The 22,969-nt window shown below is 37.5% G+C and overlaps 2 protein-coding genes and 1 long non-coding RNA gene across 3 annotated transcripts in view; all 3 read left to right on the top strand.

The window, feature by feature from the left end:
* The window catches only part of LOC113663951 (protein CFAP210-like), a 169,818-nt gene that overhangs the window by 53,684 nt on the left and 93,165 nt on the right, over window positions 1-22,969 (top strand). The gene's annotated exons all lie outside the window — the stretch shown is intronic.
* On the top strand, window positions 1,038-21,821 carry LOC113653123 (nectin-4-like). The gene is made up of 8 exons (XM_027162583.2): window positions 1,038-1,194; window positions 3,947-4,288; window positions 6,971-7,276; window positions 7,438-7,546; window positions 19,812-19,960; window positions 20,432-20,540; window positions 20,637-20,685; window positions 20,766-21,821. The coding sequence occupies exons 1-8, from the start codon at window positions 1,128-1,130 to the stop codon at window positions 20,772-20,774; spliced, it is 1,140 nt and encodes a 379-aa protein (XP_027018384.1). The 5' UTR covers window positions 1,038-1,127; the 3' UTR covers window positions 20,775-21,821.
* On the top strand, window positions 7,553-13,823 carry LOC125141540. Its single transcript, XR_007140960.1, has 2 exons — window positions 7,553-8,960; window positions 11,492-13,823. It is a non-coding gene; the product is annotated as an uncharacterized LOC125141540 (long non-coding RNA).

Here is a 22,969-nt window from a genome sequence, read left to right as displayed (position 1 = left end):
ATGGTAGATCTTTTGCAAGTTATAATTACTAAGTTATGGATATATTAATTTAATAATAAGTTAATAAAATATGGTTCACATCTCAAGTTCCTCCAAAAGCTTTTTTTGTGTTCTCAGTCACACTTTGTTGGCGTATATTTATTATTGTCATAGGTGTGTATTCAATATGACCACTTAAGTTGTTATAGTGAGAGACTGAGTGCATCTGTTCACACTGATTTCAATAGCAGATATCTTATTATAATGTCCATTGGTATCAATCTTAATATTTTTATGAATACATGTTTTAAGTTATGATATAGCACCACTGGCACACCATCGGGACTGTGGTCATCGTGGGTGGGTGTGGCCCCCGCTGCGGCAGGCGTCCCTTATTTTTCTGCATTGAAGGTGGCAACCCTACTTTGGATTAAAGTGGTTCTTCAATAAACTCACCAATTCTCCGAAACTCTTTGCACCTGTTTTCTCTGGACTCTCATCATTGTATGTTTGTGCTCCCACACAACGTATATGGCTCTTTTCATCTCTGAAGTTTCAACATCATTTGCCACAAAAAAAAAATGTTTCAGTATTTCACCATACTCTTCCCATGATTGTGATTTACTATCAAACGGCGTTACCGCTCCGACCATTCCAGCCATTTTTCCTCCTAATTGACTTCACGTGGTAGTTAAGTTTTACTCAGCTCGCCTGCTTCGGCGTCTTGCTTTTCACTTATTTCCACTTATTTTCACTTATTTGGCCAATCCTCCATTCTTCTCAGTTTATCCTCGTCGCCATATGTAGTATCTTGAGATACCAGATAATACCCAGAAAATACCAGAGAAGTCATTCTTGTTAGTCGCTTTATTTAGGACACATCACAGCAGCCAAACATACACACATTAGCACTTAACAGTGGTAAGCCCAGATAGCTCTTCTTCACAGGCTTTTAACAATGCGTTAAATTACGTCATATGCGACATTACGTTACTGCCACCTGCTGGACAGACATAGATAGATCTCACAGTAGAACATTCGATGTTGTGTTTGTCACTGCTGCATCACGTTGTGTGCAATGATGTAAGACTTGGCTCTAGGCCCACAAACCGGATGGACAAAGAAACTAGAAAATTAAATGATATAACATGGTGCGTTTCAGGACGTGGTTAACATGTTTTTGTCTGCTGCATTTGTTTTTTGGCAGCATTAAAGGTAGGAGCTCCTTCTTTAACTGTTAAACTATAGTATAATTGTAGGGGTTGAAACAATCTGCACAAAAGTGTGAAACTCTCTAGCTGGGTTGGTATATAGTATTTATTTATTTATTTATTTATTTATTTAACTGAATAGACTAAATTGTTTTGTTGTATATGGTTAGAACTCCTGTTCTGCCACATCCCCCTGCTGGTTTATTGGATTTAGAGCTGGTGACTGGAAATGACAACGAACTCCTTGTCATTGTGACACAAGTTTAAGTTTTTTCTTCAGGCAGATGATCAGCACCAGTACTCAAAAACATTCACCAAACCATTACATCATCTCCACCAGCATGGAGTAATGCAGTTACGTTTGACACCGTTACTTTTTAAATAAAGTAACTCCGTTACCGTTACCATATGGTGCGTTATTTTTTTTTAAATGAATTCATTTTGGCTGAAGTGTAGCCTACAGCCTAGCCTGTTTACAGCAGCGACGCATTGTAGGATTGGTGGATGCCAACCATTGTAAACAGGACTTAAGTAATGTTGGCCGCATATTCACAGATTCGAGTTTCCCGAGTCAATAACTCCTGAGCTAAACCTCTTATTACACAAATAACAGTGTATTACAGTGAAGTTATTGATTTTTTTTTAATGAAAAATCATAAAAAATAAACAACTAGACATTTCCCCAAATTAAGTGTTGTATATCAGGATATTAGTGATGTGTGAGGTGAATTTGGTGACAGTACAGTGTATTACAGTAAAGTTATTGACTGTTCTTTAGTATTCGCTTTTCGGGTTTTGCACTTTGAGGACGGTCCCTTGGAATCTGTCTCTCAGTCGTCCGCACATAGAGTATTTTGTCCACCGCGGAGGAAAGCTGATATTGAGGAAAATTGGGTTGTAGCTGCCTCTCTACATCAAATCTACATTTTAATCTACGATTAAAAAATGTGTTATTTGTGTAATAAGAGCGTTTAGCTCTGGAGTTTTTGACTCGACGGGAAACTCGAATCTGTGAATATGTGGCCAACTTTACTTAAGTGTAAACACGAAGACGCCGCACTGTGGGCGTGTTTCCGAAAGAGACATCTTACAGTTGACTAAAAGGTTTTTGTCTTTATGCTCAACTAAAGTGGAAATATGCTCATTATTTCACTTTAGTTGAGCATAAAGACAAAAACCTTTTAGTCAAATGTAAGATGTCTCTTTCTGCTTCGAAGGTCCTATCTACTGCAATAAACAGCAACTACAAATGCAGAAGCCACTTTAGTTTTTGATTCTGAATATATTATTCAGCTTATTTTGTTATTTATTTCAGAAATCCTTGTGATATGTTCAGTTTGTGCTGGTCTGACTTAAATAAAATAAGACCTGGTGTCCACATACGTGGACATCACATTGCATCTAAAATGCAAGCCAAACCAAAGCTCGGGTCTTAGGAGGTTAAAGTCACTTTTGCAGACATCCCAACCTGCAAAAAGTGTTTTCCGGGAGGTATTCTGAAACACATGGGCTATAGCCCACCCACACTGACAATTGATTTGTTGACTTACCGAAACAGGCCAATCAGGATTGGCCCTCTCCCTCTCTGCCGTGCGCGCGCTACAAGGTTTGGAGCACAGTCTTTGTCACGCATGTGTGCTCTTGCTCGCTCTCTCTAGATTCCGGGAGATTGTAACTAATTTGCGGGCATCAGGGAGCCACTATCAATATGCGGGAGACTTCCGGAAAGTCCGGGATACTTGGGATGTCTGGTTTTGTGTTTGTATAGACCATAAAGCATAAAAGGGCATTAATTCGAACATTAAGTATCAACAAAGTAATTGAGTTACTTTTTGAATGAAGTAACTAGTAACGGTAACTAGTTACTATTTCTTAGTAACTATCACAGCACTGACTATAGGTATATAGGTTATACTATTATCCTACTATATACTCATGCCAACTGCAGCTTCAGCTTTCTATTCTTGGCTCTTCACTGAAACCTGTCGTGGTCTTCTGCTGTTGTAGCTCATCTGTCTCAAGAATTGACGTGTTGTGCAGTCTATGTTTCTCCTTACTACAGCTCTGTTTATCTGAGTTACTGTTGCATCTGCAAAACTGCTGCATGCCTGATGTTTTACTTTTATTCACCAAACTGATTAATGTTTAGAGACTGTTGTGTTTGAAAATCCTGGGAGATGAGCAGTTGTAGAAATACTCAATGTTTGGTAATGTCATGTCATCCTCAAAAGCACTGAGATCACACATTTTTCACCCCATTATGATGGTTGATGTAAACATTACCAGAAGCTGCTGGAATGTATCTGTGTTTGTCTGCATTTAACTGCTGCTACATGGTTGGCTAATTAGATAGCTGCAAAAATGTGTTTAAATGTTTCTACATGAATGTCTAATAAAGTGACTGGTGAGTGTATATGATGGACATCCAGCTCCAAAACCACGGGCACTAATATAGAGTCCCCCCTTTCAGTATGACACTCAGCCAGTTCACACAGAAAATATAACACTAGTATGGCTTTGGAACAAGTTTCTGAATGTCCTTAATTGACCCAGCCCATGCTTGAATTGCATTACTTTTGAGAGATTGCTGAGTCCTTTGCTAAAACGCCACTAACCAGTCAGCCTTCTTCTGAATTCTGGTTGGTTTTTTAGCACAGTAGAGGTGCACAACACTGGAGGAAAGCAACAATTTGCTCATTCTCCTGATGTGAGCATATTTCATTATTAAAATATTCTTTTTTTTTTTTTTAACACAGCCATAAAGGTCATTGGTCGGGATGGGACTGTGACAGCAGGAGATGATGCGCAGTTATTCTGTGAAGCGATTGAGACAACAGAGCCTCTAACAACTATTAGGTGGCAAAGACGAACAAAGAAAAAGCCAACAAATACAGATTTTCTGGTTATCACTTCCAGTGGCAAAGAAGAACATATAAACGGACTGAGGGACCGAGTAAAATTTGCAGGGAACTTAGCAGTACTGGACGGCTCAATTCTTCTAAGTAATGTTACTCTTTTAGATGAAGGAATCTACACCTGCATCTTCAGCATATTTCCAAGTGGACCATATAAAACAGAAATTCGTCTCAGAGTACAAGGTAAAATTCTTTGTAGATGTTCTGATAAACCCAATCAATGTTGTTATAACAATAGGATAAAATGATATAACAATTATAGTATACAGTTTTGTATTTTGCATGTGTTTTTTTTTTCTCTACTTACCTAAATCCAAACTCCCATATACATGGTGTTCACCTGGTCAACACAGAAGACTTTACCTCATTGTTGTACAGAATTATTCTAGTGAATCGATTTAACCTACAACTTCCAGCATTCAATACAATGGGAAGTTGAGCCTGCTGGGACTAAACACCTCCCTCTGCAACTGGATCCTGGACTTCTTGACTCCAGCACCACCTCACTGATCACTCAGGATCACTCACCAACCCCTCAGGGATGCATGCTCAGTCCACTGCTGTTCACCTTGCTGACTAATGACTGTGCAGCAATGCACAGATCGAACCATATCATCAAGTTCGCCAATGACGCGACTGTGGTGGGTCTCATCATTAAGAACGACGAGACAGCATACAGGGAGGAGGTGCAACAGCTAACTACCTCTTGTAGAGCCAACAACCTGTCTCTGAGTGTTGATAAAACTAAAGAGATGTTTGTTGACTTCAGAAGAGTACAGAGCGACCACGCTCCACTGAACATCGATGGATCATCTGTAGAGATCGTCAAGAGCACCAAATTTCTTGGTGTTCATCTGGCGGAGAACTTCACCTGGTCACTCAACACCAGCTCCATCACCAAGAAAGACCAGCAGCGTCTCTACGGCTTACGAAGGCTGAGAAAGGCGCATCTCCCTCCCCCCATCCTGAATACTTTTTACAAAGGGACCATTGAGAGCATTCTGAGCAGCTGCATCAACTGTCTGGTTTGGGAACTGTATCATCTCGGATCGCTAGACCCTGCAACGGGTAGTAAGGACAGCTGAGAAGATCATTGGAGTTTCTCTTCCCACTATCATGGACATTTACTCCACACGCTGAATCAATCTGGAAAAAGGTACTGAAGCATTCGGGCCCTCACGAAATGCACACACTTCCAATATACATCCATCAACCTGTTTACATGCTGTTTTTGCACACTTTTTTGCTCTTTGCACACATTGTCTTACATTTCAGTCAGTCATTTGCTGTTTTGCACAATTCTTTACATTATCTCAGGGACATGCTATGAAACTGTGTTCATTATAGTATTACTGCACGCAATATTGTTGAACATACAGTATTTACACTGGTTGGCGCTGTTTCTGTTCATTGTCTTTTGTGTATTGTCTTGTAATTTTTTGCTTGCACTGTCTTTTGTTCTGCACTGTCTTGTCTGTGTTGTTTGTTCTGTCCTGTACTGTTTGCACCAGGTTGAACAGTTGCACTTTATGTGGCTAGGACTTACTTAATAAGTCCTTAGCTGTGTCTTTGTTTTAAGTAGCACCATGGTCCTGGAGAAACATTGTCTCATTTCACTCTGTACTGCAACAGCTATATATGGTTTAAATGTCAATAAAATCTTCTTGACTCTTGACTTGGCCCTAGTGTAAGAAACCAAACTTTGGGTCCACACAGCCATAAAATACATTGTATATGTTACTCTGGATAATATGTTTCAGAGAGGCCAAGAGGTATAAAAAAGGTATACATTATACAACGTATAGAAATGCTTTTTTAAACTCAAGAATTTTCATGACTGTGTCCATTGCATGTATACTATCTTCAATAAAATGCATCTCAAACTGCAAACCAATTAAATGAATTTGGTTAATTTGTTGCGTTGTGCAAAAAAGAACAAGCTCTTTGTGAGACTGGCCTGGATACAGAGACTCAGTCAGGTCTTAGAAACCATTTAACACAACAGTGAGACTATGTGGCAGGACACCAGTGGGTCAGATCTGTCTTGAGCACTGAATCCTGACTTTTCAGTGTGTTTTCTTGAATTTTAATCAGTTGAAAATGGAACCTGATGACCCATCTTTTAGCAATGCTCATGTTTGCAGTATAGAAAATGCATCATTTTGAGACTTTAGAATATTGAATTCTTATCGGTTATGAATTAAGCAACAGTACCATTAAGTAGATTAAATACATTTAATTATGCATTGTACTCTGTTTATAAGCACTGGTGGTTTGTCTAAAATGCGTCACATGATAATCTCATATTCTCATGTGATAATTTTTTTTGTATGTTGCTTTCAACAATAGATACTTCCTCAAAGCAGCTTTAAAAATCCAGATGAATATTTATATTCCTGATGAGTAAGGTTGTGTCTAGAAATATGTCATGAGATGTTGTGTGGAAGAAAACTTCAGAGGCACCAAAGTCAAATAGCCAATCATTTTTTTTTGGAAAAAACAGGTATTGGGTCTATAATCCAATTGAAAGTGCTGTTGCATAAAAAAATTAAATGGCTGAGGCTAGATAAATATGAAAATGAAACATCAGGATGTTGACATTTATTTAATTACTTGAACTTGAGTGTACATGGGATTTTAATGGTTTTCATAACTGCAGCCCGAAATAGTGTGAAGTTCACTGCTCTAAAGTCAAACCCTACCATCACAACAAGTCTACAATGTCTTCACAGTTCTATAAATAAAACTTGTGCTAAATCACATGAGTGATCAGGGTCAGACATACATATTAATGAAACACATTCATTCAGAGATCTGTTAAACAACCTTTTTTTTTTGTTTGTTTATTCTTGTTCATGTTTTCAGTTCCTCCTGTTGTGACTGTGGGCACTGATGTTCCTGCTGTTGCTGGAGACACTGAAGGGATTTTAGCGACCTGCACTGCAGCCAATGCAAAGCCTGCAGCAGAAGTGTCGTGGAGTCTGGATGCTTTAAACAACACAGTGAAAGTACAAAATACTGTCACTGTGGACTCTGAAGATAGATACACTGTTAAAAGCAACCTGATTGGAACTGCATCTAAAGATCTAAACCAGAAGAAGGTTCAGTGTGTAGTCACACACCCTGGCCTAAAGCAGAAACTAGAGATGAATTACACATTGGATATTCACTGTAAGATGACAAGTTCATTATTTTTATGCTTATAACCATATACTAAAATAAAAGGAATATGTGGGCAGTCAGATTTAACACAAAAAAGTATTACACCTAATTCTGTTTTACTGAATGGTACATTGTATAAAGTATTAACGTTTCTTTCATTTTTCTCCCAGATCCTCCCCAGGTGGTTTATATTAGTTCAACAGGTGATCAAGGGGAAACCCGTGAATTTCTTTGTGCCACAGACGCTAATCCAAAACCTACAAACTTTACCTGGGGCAGGTAACAGAGCTGAGTCTTCTTTGTATGTTAATCATAAAATGCCACAGTAAGGTACATAAACCACATTATATTTACAATAATGCTGCACCTGCTCAGAGTATGTACTTTTAACAACAGACATCTGAACAAAGAAGCTTTAAATAAACAGAGATGTAGTTTTTGATTTCTTGCTGTGGCAAGAAAACTGTCATGAGAAGAAAAATGCAGTACTTACACAAGGCATACTATAACCTACACAAGGCATATTATATGGCTTATCATATAACAGGTGCAGCTTCATTGTTAAAAATAAGTGTGAGGGGTGGTTAAGTGACCCTAAGCAAGATGGCAGCTTAAGAGTTTTGCCCCGCTTTGGAACTCTGAAATTTTATTATCTAGCCCTGTTTTTTCGCATACTTTGTGTTTATTCCATAATGTGAAGAAAAATGGAGAGTTCTGGGGATAAGGATTTTCCTATCTTTTCATCAACAAGATTACAGAAAAATAAGGAGAAAATGAAAAAACCCTCTGCATGTGATGGAGAAGGGGAAGAGGTCAGTGCTAGCCTACAATCGGATACTTCACTTATTTTGAGTGAAATTAGGGCTGTTGGTACCAGGCTAGAAGGTATTGAGGGTCAGTTGGGAAATATTGCTTCTTCTGTTGCAGTTCATGAGAACGCATTCGCTGCCCTCACCGCACGAGTCACTGACACAGAGACACGGAACAACTGCAGGCTATAGTGGGCGACCTGGAAAACGGGCCTCCGTATAAACATGAGGATTGTTGGGTTTACTGAGAAAGCGGAAGGCAGTGAATCTCTGACTGCATTTTTACAGGCTATGTTACCGGTTTGGGTTTAGCTTTCCACAGACTCCCCTGTCATCAAGATCGAGAGAGCGCATAGAACCCCACTTCCATCTCAGTCCACACCAAACACACTGCCAAAGGAGTGTTATTGTGCGTTTTCTATGCATCCGAGAAAGAGAGGCAGTTTTAAGAGCTGCTACACTCTTTAAAAAAAAAAAAACGCTGGGTTGTTTTTTCAAACCAATGCTGTGCTGAGGCTGCTTGGTAGGACTTTGGGTTGTTTTAACCCAAGTTTGGGTTGAAAATTGTCTTGAGCTATAACCCAGTGGCGCTGGGTTGGTAACACGGACGTGAAAGAGAGCATGCATGTTAACGTTCTTTGCGTCTTCAGATGAAAGCGAGTGAAATTCTGTCTGAAACATAAGTTATTCAATATGTATTTAACGATGTTCATAGAAATAAAAAAAACCTGCTTTAGTGTTATATGCGCAATTTAGGCTTTCAGTCAGTTAAACTGAGACTACCACATGGCCAAGTGACAGCCGTGCTCCAACTCACGACAGATCCCAGATCAGTGAACAGAAGAGCACGCGTGGCATCTTCATTGGAGCTTGAAAGTAATAGGGTAAATGCTTTTTAAATATTACTTTTGTACATGTTAAATCTACTTTATTATAAATGATTTCTGTGTTGGATATGGTTTTTGATACGGTGGAGTTTACTTGATGGTAACGTATTTTGTTAGGACATCCAATTTCCCGCTCTACATTTTGTTTAACTTCACTGTAAGGTACATTCAACAGCAAATGAGATTCATTCACTATGAGCATGCTACATAATATATAGTTTTTTATTCAGGATTAAATTTAAATTCCTATACTCCTGTAAAGCCTGTGGTTAGTTTGAAACAAGCGGGAATGTCAAGCTCAGGCTAAATAAAGTTTGAAACTAAACATGTTCTACCGCCATTTTATTCGTTACACACCCAGGATAATTAGGATAATTTAGGAGCAATTCTTGGATAAAATGCCTTTTGACTGACATAACGTTTTTTTACAATCGCTATGACAGTTTTTTCAATATATTTAACAAGTTTCCTAAACTCTTAACGCACCAACACACTTAAAACACACAATTGGCAAAACGGTTAATTTCATGCTCAAAATCACACATTGTAAACTAAACCCCAAAACTAATTTTCAAAATACAATAATAAACTAACACAATATATCTAACAAAACACTGCAAACATGTTTTAAAATCAAATAATTATTCAAAACACTAACATATGTTCTCTTCCAACAGGAACATTTAGTCAATCATAGCACATTGACAAAAAAACACTACCATCAGCTGAAATTACAGAAACTGCATTATTTTATGTGTCAGGTCTGCCATTTTTGTTTTGTTGGGTTTAGTAAATGCATGCATTTTGTTTCTTTTGCTGCAGAAATTCAAATCTCAGAGTAGCTTTATAAAATGTACAGTTTATGTAAAAAAATGTACAGACACAGAATTGCTGCAGTAAAGACTTTATTTGCAATAGGACATTACTGCAAGATATACAAACAGAAAAAGCACCGGAATTATAATAAAAAACAAAGTAATCCTCTAATATCCCCGGTCTTCTGCATTTGGCCACATGTTCTCATCCATATCACACCTGATATCTTCTCTGGCAAGGCATCGTGGAAAGAATCTTTTGGCATGCCATATCCACCACTGGCAGTGTTCAGCTGTGATGTCTTGGCATGCAGCATCCTTTGCATCCAGGAGGACCATTTGGTCATGTGGACGATGGTCAAAAACCTTCCATCTCCAGGCTGAGAAAAACTTCTCAATGGGATTGAGGAAAGGGTAGTAAGGGGCAAGGGAATGGGACATCATCCTTGGATGGCCGTCAAACCAGGCTGTGACTGCACGGGAATGGTGGAATGCCACATTGTCCCATGTGATAACATATATTGGCAAGTGGTCTCCCACCTGTCCCCTTTCTACCTCTGGCACCAGTCTTTCGTGCAGGTCTTCTAAAAACAGGAGACGCTGGTCAGTGTTGTAGGGGCCAATCTTGCATTTATGCAGGAGTGCACCGTTGTTGGAGATTGCTGAGCACATGGTGATGTTTGCCCTCTCTGGCCCGGCACGGTAACTGTGGCCCTTTTGCCAATTATGTTTCTCCCACAGCGATGCATTTTCGCCAAGTTCAAGCCAGCCTCGTCAACATAGATAATTTCATGTGGGAATCGATTGGCCTCCAACTCCATGACTCTCTGAAAGTAATTAGACACAGTGTATGTAAATGCTGTGCTGTACTGTATATCTACTGTATTTTCTAATGTACTCCAGGTTTATAGAGTAGTTTACTGCAAAACACACTGTGTATAGTACAGTAATGACTGCATTGCATAACCATGCAATCACCATGTTGACAATAGGAAGTTCCTGTTCTTCATTCAAGAACTTTCCTCTGCCCCCTGAGGGAGGTAGACATTGAATCCTTAGAGGGACAAAATACAGTTACATATTAGAGACCGGAGGCATACAGTCACTCTAAAACAGTAAATGGTAAAATTATTTACACTTTGCTGTAGGAGAAGCAATATCTTACCTGTTGGTTTCTCTGAAAATACGGACAATGGATGCCACTGTGTCCCGGCTGAGATTTGGCTGTACTCGTTCACCAGCCTCTCTGTATGATAGCCCGTGGTTTATGACATGGTCAATGATAGTAGCTCTTATTTGATCAGTTACCATAGCTCTGGTCCGTCTCTGAGCGCCACCACGCATTCTAACTCCTCTCCCTTGTCCTTGTCCTTGCCCCACTCCTCTCCCTTGTCCTGGTACTTGTCTTTCTCTCCCTTGAGAACATATGATAATGCAATTGAAAAAAACTCAACACCTGAGTGTGGTTCCTAGATGGGAATCAGCTGTGATTTATATATTTGCATAACTGCAATAAGCTGTTTCTCATTAGCAATGGAATAAAATACAGGGAATATATTTGTGTTTTAATTCACAATATGAACAGCTGTTCACTTTGACTTTAGCCTATATAAGTTATGTTTAGGAAACTTGTTTAATGTATTGAAAAAACATTATATGTATAAAACATGTCATAGCAATTGTAAAAAACTGTAATATTTTCTATGTAATTAGTTGATGGCAGCAAGTACTGTTCCCTGGTGTGGCAGTGTCTTCAGACTGTGGTGTATGGACTTCCTGGGGAGGAGACACCAGCAGTAAGAGTTCTGCGAGCACTCATTTTTGCATTCATTGCATTCATTTTTTTTATTATTAATTAAACAGTATAGTATTAATACACTTATTATTATTACTGTGACCCTACTGCTTAATGGAATTCTGTGTTCTTTAACTTGATATTTTCATATTTCAAATACATATTTAATTGGAAGTAAATTTTCCTGACTGCAGTCAGTTTGATGCAGTTTGAGTTTTGCTGCAATTACATTGGAATTGATGCTTCTTACTGATGATTCTTATATCTTCGGATATTTAGGTTTATGTAAATGTTATGAAATGTTTTCAGATTTTAAATTTGTATTCTTAAAGTAAATTTTTCTGACTGAAGTCAGTGATGCATTTACTGTGATATTTGATACTTTTTCATAGAATGCAAGCATTTTACATGCTGTTATGACAAAATCAGCTCCATTAGACATATTATATATTACATTTAAGGTTTGCTATTTTAGCCTAGACATCCTTTACAAAAATAAGAAAATGTGTATTAATAAAACGAAGGATGACATTTTATTTAGATCACCTAAATTGCTTCCACATACATCCGTGTTTCCCATGGGCGGGGTTGGATTACCAAAGTAAGTATTCATTATTCATTATTTTAATCACTTAAATTTCTGACTCATTTTGGGTTAAATTCAACCCAGCAGTGTAGTCATTTTTAAATAATAGTTGGGTTAAAATCACAACCCAGCATGCTAAAATAACCCAGCGTTGGGTTCGTCCCTTTTTGACCTAGCGCTGGGTTGCCAAAATAACCTAAATTGGGTTGTTTTTTACCCAGCAGTTTTTAGAGTGTAGGAAAACACCAGTAAAACATAGTGCTGCCACATTACACTTTTTCCCGGACCTATCAGCGGAGGTTGCGCTTAAGCGTCGAGCATTTGGAGGGGTGTGCAAAAGAATGGTGGATCAAGGGGTATACCGAGGCTTCGACTTCACTACACTTCGCTGTTTACACAATGGAAAGATCATTTTATTTGATAATGTGATAGCAGCTACTAACTTTCTGGACGCAGCCTAGTGATTTTTTCCATCCTGTTTTTCTGTGGACCATAAGATTGTTCCCATTTTTTCCCACTTCAAGGGCGTATCATGTTTCTTCCTACTGAACACAAATGTATGGCTTTTTCAAGGTGATGCAGAGCCACTTGGCAGAACTCTGTTTGTAAGGACAAACTTCAGTTCTATATTTTATGACTGCTATGTGAGACCTGCACTAAAGTTGTTGTTTTTTCTTATCCAATTGCCATTCAATTTTATGTCCACAGTTTTTTTTTCCTTCTCTTTCCTTTTTTAGGTTTTACATAATTACGCCATTACATTTATCCTCATTAATTTTGCTAGAGTGGATTTTATTTATTTCTAGAAGGAGTTTTGGGGGGTTTCTCTGTCTGTCATGTTCCTTGGGTAATGTAGTTAAAAGAGAGAATTTATTAACACTCTTGAAGAGAGAAAAGGTAACTATTGCACTCTTACAGGAGACGCATTTGTCAGATATAGAACATTTAAAGCTTAAATGAGACTGGATTAGTCAGGTATATTTTAGTTCATTCCCATCAAATAAACGCCAAAATAAACTCCAGTTTTAAAGACTTCTATAAGAATCTGTACACCTCCTCTTGTGCACCCCAAGACCCTATACATTTTTGGATAAGATATCCTTACCCTCAATCTCAGACGAGGACCAGGCCTTTCTCAATACCCCTCTAACAAAAGACAATATCTTTGCAGGTATTCAATCTATGCCTAGTGGGAGGGCACCAGGGCTTGATGGCTTCCCTCTGGAATTTTACAAAAAATTGGAATGTGCTGTCTCCTATCTTCATGTTATGTCCTATCTTCCAGTAGTTGACAATCTTTTAGAAGACAGTTTTACTCCAGATTCTTGGAGGACTGCCTTGATCCTCAAAAAAGGAAAGAACCTATTAGACTGTGCCTCATATCGCGCAATAAGTTTACTTAACTAGTTTACTAACCCTAGACTTCAAAATTGTGGCCAAAGCCGTACCTCGTCGCCTGGAGAGAATCCTACCTAAGGTCATTAAACCAGACCAAACTGGATTCATTAAATCCTGTTATGGTTCAGACAATATATGTCACCTGTTGAACATAATACACCATTTGACTGCAAATGGTGACCCAGCTGCTATAATATCTCTAGATGTTATAATCTCATTTGTTATTTTATCACAAATAAAATGAATGTGCTTCCCTGTTTACTTTATTTATTTCAATGTATACCCTGTTATTTGAATCAGAACCATTTTAAGGATTTGAACACTGCTTGTAAGTTTATATGGAATAATAAAAAACCTACGATTAAACTCACTTCCCTTCTCAAGCCAAGGGACTAGGGGTTGTTCAGTTCCCAACATGCAGCTCTATTATTGGACTGTTCAGATTAAACAAAAGCTTAGATGGTTTCTAAGTGATACCAACTCCTTGTGGGTCAGTATGGAATTCTTTGCCTGTCCTCCAAGAATGCTAACATCTCTCCCATGTATTGATAACTTTACACTGGTAAAAATGATGTGTTGGATATACTTAAAATATGTATGCACCATTTTTGCATCACACTTTTTAAGTAAACCCAACTTGGAAAAAAATTACTTAAAATTAACAAGAAAACCGTTGTTATATGTACTTACATTTTTGGGTACACACAACATTGTTTATTTAAAGATAAAAATATAACATGATAGAATCTACTAAGTAATTGCAAGTTAAGTTAACTTAAAATTTAAGGTCATTTATGTTAAAACAAGACAATTGAGTTGAACCAATGTAAAATTTTAACTTATTGTAGATTATCAGCTATTGGTCTGCATACTGCACTGCTGCTTTAATGGGTTAAACAAATTCCTAGTATGGGTCACCCTATGTTACTTCACTAAAATAAATTACACATGCAAATCACACAAAACAAAGCATTTCACTTTATTTTTTGAAGAAGGCTGCATTGCAATGGTGAAGCCTACCACACATCATGAATGTACAACAAATGTGTCAAATTGACAAATGAAAGTTCACTTCCAACAGGACACTCCCTTTGCAACACTTTCTTGCTCTGAACTAGAAGGAGAAAAAAACAGTTTTATATTTAGTATGAATAGGCAAGGCATTGCAGGGTCTTACTAACATTGACCTTTTCAGTAAAAGATTGTATATACTTTAAGAATTATCTTAATGCAAACGTGCCAACGCGATGCATGGTCATATTCCTCTGAAATAAACAAATTAACCACTAGAACATTCATTCGATAGATTCACACTGCTTTCAGCAGTCACACAATTGCGTGCACACTCGTTCCTCCTTTCATACAATAACTTACTTGTACAAACTAGACTTTCATAAGTATTCAAGTAACACATTTCTAATTGTTGAAGCTAAATTCGTGGCAATTCAGAAATTCAATTTAAAAAAGTTTCTTTCTTGACCACAAACGCATTAACACAAATAAACGAATGTACGTTAAAACGATAAATCTTACCCCTTTTCAGCGTCTTCGCCTCTTTGCGTTTCAGAAAATATCTTCACCTAACACTACAAACAAGTGTTTATTAATGTCAAAACCTCAAAATCAAATATTTTGCTTAGTTTATAGAAAGTTAAGCTTACATCTTTCCACCGTCTTCACATGTGCATGACAAAATGGCTCCAGTTTTTTCCAGATTTGCATATCACGTGGCTCAGTTATATAATTAAAATATTATGTTATAATTACTTAGTTTTGATGCAACTTTAATACTAGTTGACGTGACGTTATTTTTTCATTATATTTAGGCATACACTTAGGTTCATTATATTTAGGCATACACTTGTAACTTATATATTTATGTTACAGACACTATAGCCTATATGCTAAGTAGTATAAAGTTTATTAATTTTTAGTTTATTTATTTTTAAAAGTAATGGTTGTTCAACCAACGAATCGTTTTTTACAGTGTAGAGAGGTCCCCACAGTAGCTGAAAACCTTTTGTTATTTAACACCCTTTTGGCTTTGGAGGATGCCAGAAAGTCTATCCGTGTCCCCAATAATCTAACTATGCAATCCCCAATCACTTTGAATCCTGATTTCCCTGCCTCGTTAGACAATATTGGCCTTCAGATCTGGGCAGAAAAAGGTATATCTAATTCAGGCAGCTTATTTTCAGGCAAGATATTTAAATCTTTTGAAACGCTCAGAATGGATTACCAAATTCTTAAAACTGATTTTTTCAAATTTCTCCAACTATGTCATTTTATTCCTTTTCAAATAAAAGTGGAAAATTTGTTGGGAACTCTCTGATATTGAAAATAGTCTTCTTCTGCTAGGGGCATTAAAGGGTCAGATTTCTTATCAGTATTCTCGGTTATCAGAAACCTCCTCACGGTTAAATGATTTAAGAAAGATCTGGGAAAGGGACATGGGCCAGCCATTTACTGATGATGAATGGCTCTCTATATGTGAGGAGGTTTTTCATAAAACAACCTCAAGCTCTGTGCATGAGCAAAACTTTAAATTCATATACAGAACATATCTTACCCCAGTACACCTCCATAAAATGTACCTGATTGTATCTAAGCTGTGCTTTAAACAGTGTTGTGCTAGTTACTAAGAAATTTCAAAAAGTAACTCAATTGCATTGTTGATTACTTACACCAAAAAGTAACGCATTACTGTTAAAAGTAACTTTTTAATTACTTTTTTAAAGAAATAATGAGCATATGTAAACCATTTGCCACACATTCACACTTGACACCCAACTGATCCCACTACAAACCTCCCGACTTTTAAAAAAAGTTTGCTCCATCTCTCGATCAAAGAGTAAAACAATACAAAATTTAATGAGGTATAAACAAATCTTTATTGAATGGAATATTAAAAATAAAATTTTTGAGTTTGATATTAGCAATTGAATTTAAAGTGAATATTAACATAATCGTAAATAAGCAGAACATAATAAAATATAACACACACACACATATATATATATATATATATATATATATATATATAAATATATATATATATAAATATATATATATATATAAGAAATAGAACACAGCTTTGGATTTTGCATTAGGCCTCCCTCAGATTCATCTTTATCTATTTTCAAATATAAAATACTATTTATAAGATGACTTGGCTCTTGCAATATTCAACTAGTGAACTAGCAGATATCAGAAATGACGTTTTTACTAGTGTAAAATGTAATTCCTGATATCAAAAATATGGTTACTACTAGAAATCACACTCTTAATATTTACATTTTAAGTATTGATATCAAAAATCCATATCATGTGAATGAATAAAAGCTAAAATAGCTTGAGATACCGTATCACTGTGTTTTATAGTATGCATGAGAGCAATACTTGATCCCAGAAGGTTATTATTTACTGAGGGATGTGCATTCTTATTGACCTGGCTTTATGCCCACTCCAATGGAAATCCAATGGTTAACCTTGATTGAGAGACTATAAACGTTGTCATTTAGGAGCGTTATCACGCTACTTTTTGTACTGGTCCCCACACAGATGTTGCTGCAGGAAAGCGCGCGTGTCATTCCGTGCATGATTGCACGCGCATATGAGCGCATGTTCATGCGTGGCACGGTTATCGAGCTGCCGTTTATATACACGGGCGTTTATTCACGCAAATGTTCTCGCAATAAATTGTTGTGTGAAAGACAGACAGGCCAAGTAACTCATTTAGTTAGTCAGATAGAGACTAGAGACAGAATCACATCAACTTTACTGTTATTTGCTCTTGCTGACATTAAACTTGAAGAAAAATGAAGCAGGGGAGGCGGGGCCTTGTGTAATTTGCAGGGCCCTACGCAACTTGCGTAGTGAGCGTATAGGGCCGATCGGCTCTGGTTAGAGTATTAGTTACTGTCAAAAGTAACTGCGTTACAGTAACACGTTTACTAAACTGCGTTACTAGTAACGCGTTTTTGCAAAACACTGGTCTTAAATGTAAATCTGAAATAGGAACATTGGTGCATTTATTCTGGGACTGTAAGAACATTCTACCTTTTTGGAATGAGGTACATGATATGGTTCAGGAGATGCTGGCATATGAGATGCTGGAGATGCATGATATGGTTCAGGAGATGCCGTAAGTAAATATTTACTTACAGTTGCAATCAGAAATATTCAACCCCCTCACCTCAAAAGACATTATAGTGATGCTGATAAAAGATACCACTGGTCCATATGTCCAAAAAGTTCCAGTTTGGTTTCATCAGTCCATAGAACTGTCACCCAGAACTCTGTAGTTCTATCCAAATTCCTCCTGGCATATTCTAGTCGACTCCTGATGTTCCTTGAGTTCAAGAATGAAGTGCATCTTGGGGTCCGGCCATGAAGTCCTTGATTATTCATTGCACGTCTTATAGTTTCTACTGAAGCTATAAGACTGTCCTAAGTTGCTAAGGGCCCTTGATGAAACTGTGGAAGGTTTACAGCTGTTCCATAAGTTGTAAACTTCCTTATAATGCTCCAAATGGTGTCTCTTGGAATGTTAAATATTTTTTAAATCTTCTTATACCCAAGGCCCTTCAGATGTGATGAAATAATCTCTTCTCTCAGCTTTTGTGGAAGCTCCTTTGTCTTTCCCATGATTTCAGCTCACCTTGAACACCTTCATGGTTGGTGTTTATATATGCATCACAGCTGAAGCAAATGAAGGATCCTTACAGAGTTCCCAAAGGCTTAATGATGTTTCAGCTCCACTTCAGGCCATAAAAACTGTCAGAAAGCTTTAAAAATAACAATATTACAGTATATAGTGGTTGAATAATTGTTACATGGCTATCTTAACAAAATATACTGTTACACACAAATACTACATCAGACATTTTCTGTGTTGATTTTATGCATCACTTAACTCATAAAGAAGTCATCCAATGCAGAATCCTGCACTTTGAAAAGATTTTTATTCATAAATCCTAAAAACTCTTTGGGGTTGAATATTTATGATTGCAACTGTAACTGCAAAACATCATTTGATTTTTATACTGCAAAACATCATTTGATTTCTATACTGCTATACTGCAAAACATCATTTGATTTCTATACTGCTTCACACTCTTTGTTAAACTTCATTACTCATTTGGCAAATAAATGAATATTATTCTATGGTCATCTCCACAGGTACCAAATTTGGAGATGTGTTTGGCACAAGTAGCTAATCTTCTCCCTTTGGAAAAACCTACACATGGCTTGCAGAACAAATCCAAATTGTTCTGGCGGACATGGGCCCCTTTGTGGGATTTGCTTGAACAAGTGAGACCCCAACTCTGACCAGTTTTGATTTGCCCTTTGCCTTTCCACAGTCACTCTCATATTAAAAATGCATTGTTACAGTACGTATATTGTTATTAATATGTTTGAATGTATGCTGTGTTTGCTGACTGATTGGCTCTGTTGTTGTTCTGTTTAAATTTTAACAAGAAATCAAAAATTATAATTTCTAAACTTAAAGTCAGACCACTCTGTTCTCTATCACTCCAATGGCTGATGTATTTCTGATATCTTCCTTGGTGATATGTTCCTGATCTTTACTGCAATGTTCCTGTGGATCCTATCCAATTACTATCCAAATCCTATTCCAAGTTCACAAAACACTCCACGTTTTCTTCACGATCATGGTGATATTTTGTATGTGTGTCTTCAGTACATAGCCTAGTAGCATTAACATTGCTCTAATAATGTACATTTTATCACCATTGAGGGATAGAACACTTTAAATGCTAATAAATATAGCGTTCAGCGTCAGTTCAGGCAGGCCACATAGTCAAGCTCGGCTATCAGCTGATGTCAATTTTCTAACCCCGCCCATCAGCTGATCTGATTCCTAAGCGCGCTATTGGTCCATTTCAAACAGGGCACCCTATTTAAATGCTTTTTCAGTCTGTCTGCTTGGCTGTTTCCTCTGCATTGCTGCAACCCACCTCCTCCCCTAGCTCCTCCTTGGAACTGTGTTTAACTTAATCAGTGTCAAAGGAAGCTCATGAAAAGGAAGGGGAATTTCAAAGAATTGTCTTTATTTTGACTCAAGTGGTCCTGACTGAAATGCTTTGAGTCATATAAGTGTTATCAGTAAAAACAGGATTGCAAAATAAGCATTTTGAAGTCAGTTTCCCCAACAGTGTGATGTTTATCTGTGTAGTGTGTTGTTTATACAATCACACTTACCATTATTTATCAAATACATTTTCATTTAGATATTTTCCAGTGAACGAGACTCTTTCCAGTGGTGTTAATAGCAGTCTGACTGTTCAGCTGACTCCTGGTAGTAACGGACCTTACTATTGTTTGGCATCTAACCAATACGGGGAAGCTCTTGGTTCCCTCTATATGCATGTTGAAACTTGTAAGTATGTATATTATTTGTCCTTCACTGGAAGAGTAAATAAATGCTCTTGGAAGATAGTTGACACAGGTCACATTTATACACAGTTTATCTATTAAACATAACTACAAGTCATCCTTCAACATTTATTCAATAATGTGTTAGCATATGTACACCTACAATGGTAGCACTGAATTATTATGTGCAAAACGGCATTATAGAGAATGCATAGACAGCAAATAAACTGAGATTATATCAAGTGTGTGTGAGGCCTGATGGGTTGAGCTGAAAAAACTTACACAGTCTGGTTGTGTGGAACTAAATGTTTCAAAGCCTTTTTCCAGATAGTAGAATGTGAGGGTTGTGTGGGGTCATCTACAATACTGTTAGCTTTGTGGGTGCAGCATGTGGTGTAAAGTTTAAGATGTTATAGAAATCTTGATGTAGTGTGTTGTGTGAACTAACTAAAATACTTTCTCAATGGCATTGTAGCTACAGAATCCAGTGCCTGTTGGACTCTGTTCATCCTGACCCTCGTTGCTGTTTGCTGTTTTCTCATTTGGAAATTTGAATTGTTTCAGCGTGTTAATAAAATACTGAGGTGAGTTTTGACATTTTACCAATATAGTAATGAGAGCAGATTATAAACATTAAATGAGTTGTTAAAGTGAGTTGATTATTTTCTGTTTTCACTCAGGCGTGACATCAGTCAACCTGTGCGTAGGGAATCTTTAGACCATGAAGAGGTCTGTGTGAAATCCTTTATTTAAATCTCTATTTGCTCACCTATGTTGGTGATTACATGGAAGATGTTTGTTTTGCTTAGGAGCATTGATGCATGAACCAAACCTCTCTACTGGGACCATACCTTGCCGTGGTGGATGGGCTTATCCTCCTTTAAGTGAAGAGAAAACCAAATGATCCCACAGTCTTGGTAACATAACGGTCCAGTTTTGGACTCCATCTTTCCACTTGTCAAGATTATGGGTTTCTATAACATTATAAGGTTTGCTGACTAATCTGATGTCATGAGCATGATACTTCAACAGGACAACAACCAGGTCTAAATTCCAGTAGCGAGAGGAAGACACCAATGCATCTGAAACAAGACGACATCAGAAACATAACTTCTTTTAATATTTCCTCAAGAGATTACTCCTGGAGGCTAATTACAGAATCTTATTTCATTTCATCCTACTGCAGAACTGTGTGAAGCCAATTCTAGCAGATGAGTGACTCTCTACAAACCATCTACTGTAAAGTAGATAAAGCTAACATCAACTAGAGTTCTGGTAAGTTTAGACCGATTTAGGGTGCTTTCACACCTATAGTTCGGTTCATTTGGTCTGGACCAAAAGCAAATAAATGATACATTGTATATTTTCAGCAGTTTTGGCTCCTTTTCACACCACACTGATCGTTCTGTTCCGCACCAGTTGAAACGAACCAAAATGCAGTCATGTGATAACATCCACATCACTCATTGGCCACATGTCTTTGAGCGTATTTCCGAAACTGCTTCTCGATTAGTCAGAATAAACGTGTGGGAAATTCCAACGAAACTCCGGAAGTAAACAAAAAGAGGAAAATACAGGAAAATACAGCATACAGTACACCATGGAGAGACGGGTGCGCTCTGCAATTATGTTCATGGTTGTAATCTACTACATCGCTTGTATACAGCATTCTATGCAAAGTCTTAATTTTCAGAATGAAGCGCGTATGCGGCTTTAACATATAATTTTAATACACTGCAAATGGCGAAGACGCATCGCACGACACTTCAGGAGGCGGCGAGCATTACTTTTGCGAAACAGTGACATGCTTATCTTCCGAAAATATTGCCAACGACCCACTACGGCAGCTGGTTTAGTCCAAAATGTGCAATACTTTTTGCAGTTAGGTCTGTTCGAACTTGGACCGTGTTCTCACCACAAACGAACCGTACCAGAGTTCGTTTGAAAGCGTACCGAGACCACCTCTTCAAGGAGGTCTCGCTACACTTGTTTGGTCCGCTTTTGGTGCGCACCAGAGTTCGATTGCTGCATTCTCACCTGTCCAAACGAACCGCTCCAAACGAGCAATCGAACTCTGGTACGATTCAACCGAACTAAACAAGGCAGGTGTGAAAGCACCCTTAAGATGACACCAGCTAGTCCCTTTTCACAGGGAATCCATCCAACAGGTATATTAAAAAATTAAATACAGTTCAGGGTAAATTCAATAACTAAAAGACTATACACAGAACTCTGATTAAAATCTAACAGGATGTCTGCCATCACACAGAAACTTACTGTTTGTTTAGTTCATTTTTCATTTAACCTGTTTACAGAAAGGAACTGGGTAATAGAATCAATGGACTGATTCAAAACATTTTTACATTTGAGTTCTTTAGTATTGTATATGCTGATTGTATAAGGTGTGTTTTGCTTTTTTTTTCTTGCAGTTTTTTTTTTCTAGCTTCACAGTGATTATTATTTAAATTTTATTTTTTGTTTAAATTAAATTTGTAGCTCTAACCACCGTAACACTACACAGCTTTCATTATTTATCAAAACTGGTATTGTGGACTGGCCCAGAAATGTGATCTTTGAGCAAGCCAAGTCAGAGGAGTTCACATCACTTAATCCCACTCTGCTTCATCCTGAGAGTCAGGGCTGTTTGCCTCATTAGATTTCAGTGAAACAAAATTTTACTCAGTTTGCCTGAAAGTTTAAGTAGATTTACTAGTCAGGATTTCCTCTAGGTTTGCAAGCAAGCATCCCCGATAACCTAGGTCATCCTACACATTCTAGTTATTTGTGGTAAAATGTTGATAGCTGTTTTATATTAATTGTAGATTTATTTGTTATGTATTGCACATACAAACACACACACATGCATTCAGTCCATTTAGTGTTGAGTTCAGGTTTCCAGTGGTGTATAATATGTATGGCTGTCTTGATGTTACATTGTAGGAAGCCATCCCTTTGTTGATAAGCAGTTGGAACGGATTTTGTCTTTGTTGTTGTATTTGTACAGTAAACAAGT

The sequence above is a fragment of the Tachysurus fulvidraco genome, chromosome 6 (genome assembly GCF_022655615.1).
Source record: "Tachysurus fulvidraco isolate hzauxx_2018 chromosome 6, HZAU_PFXX_2.0, whole genome shotgun sequence".
Lineage (NCBI taxonomy): Eukaryota > Metazoa > Chordata > Actinopteri > Siluriformes > Bagridae > Tachysurus > Tachysurus fulvidraco.
Note: the sequence above shows the minus strand (reverse complement) of the source record. Positions and strands in the feature narration are given on the sequence as shown.

Coding starts and splice junctions, on each gene's coding strand:
- LOC113653123 (XM_027162583.2), top strand. CDS start 1,128: ATGGTGCGTTTCAGGACGTGGTTAACATGTTTTTGTCTGCTGCATTTG. Junction 7,277..7,437: donor TTACACATTGGATATTCACT/GTAAGATGACAA, acceptor TTTTTCTCCCAG/ATCCTCCCCAGGTGGTTTAT. Junction 20,541..20,636: donor CGTGTTAATAAAATACTGAG/GTGAGTTTTGAC, acceptor GTTTTCACTCAG/GCGTGACATCAGTCAACCTG.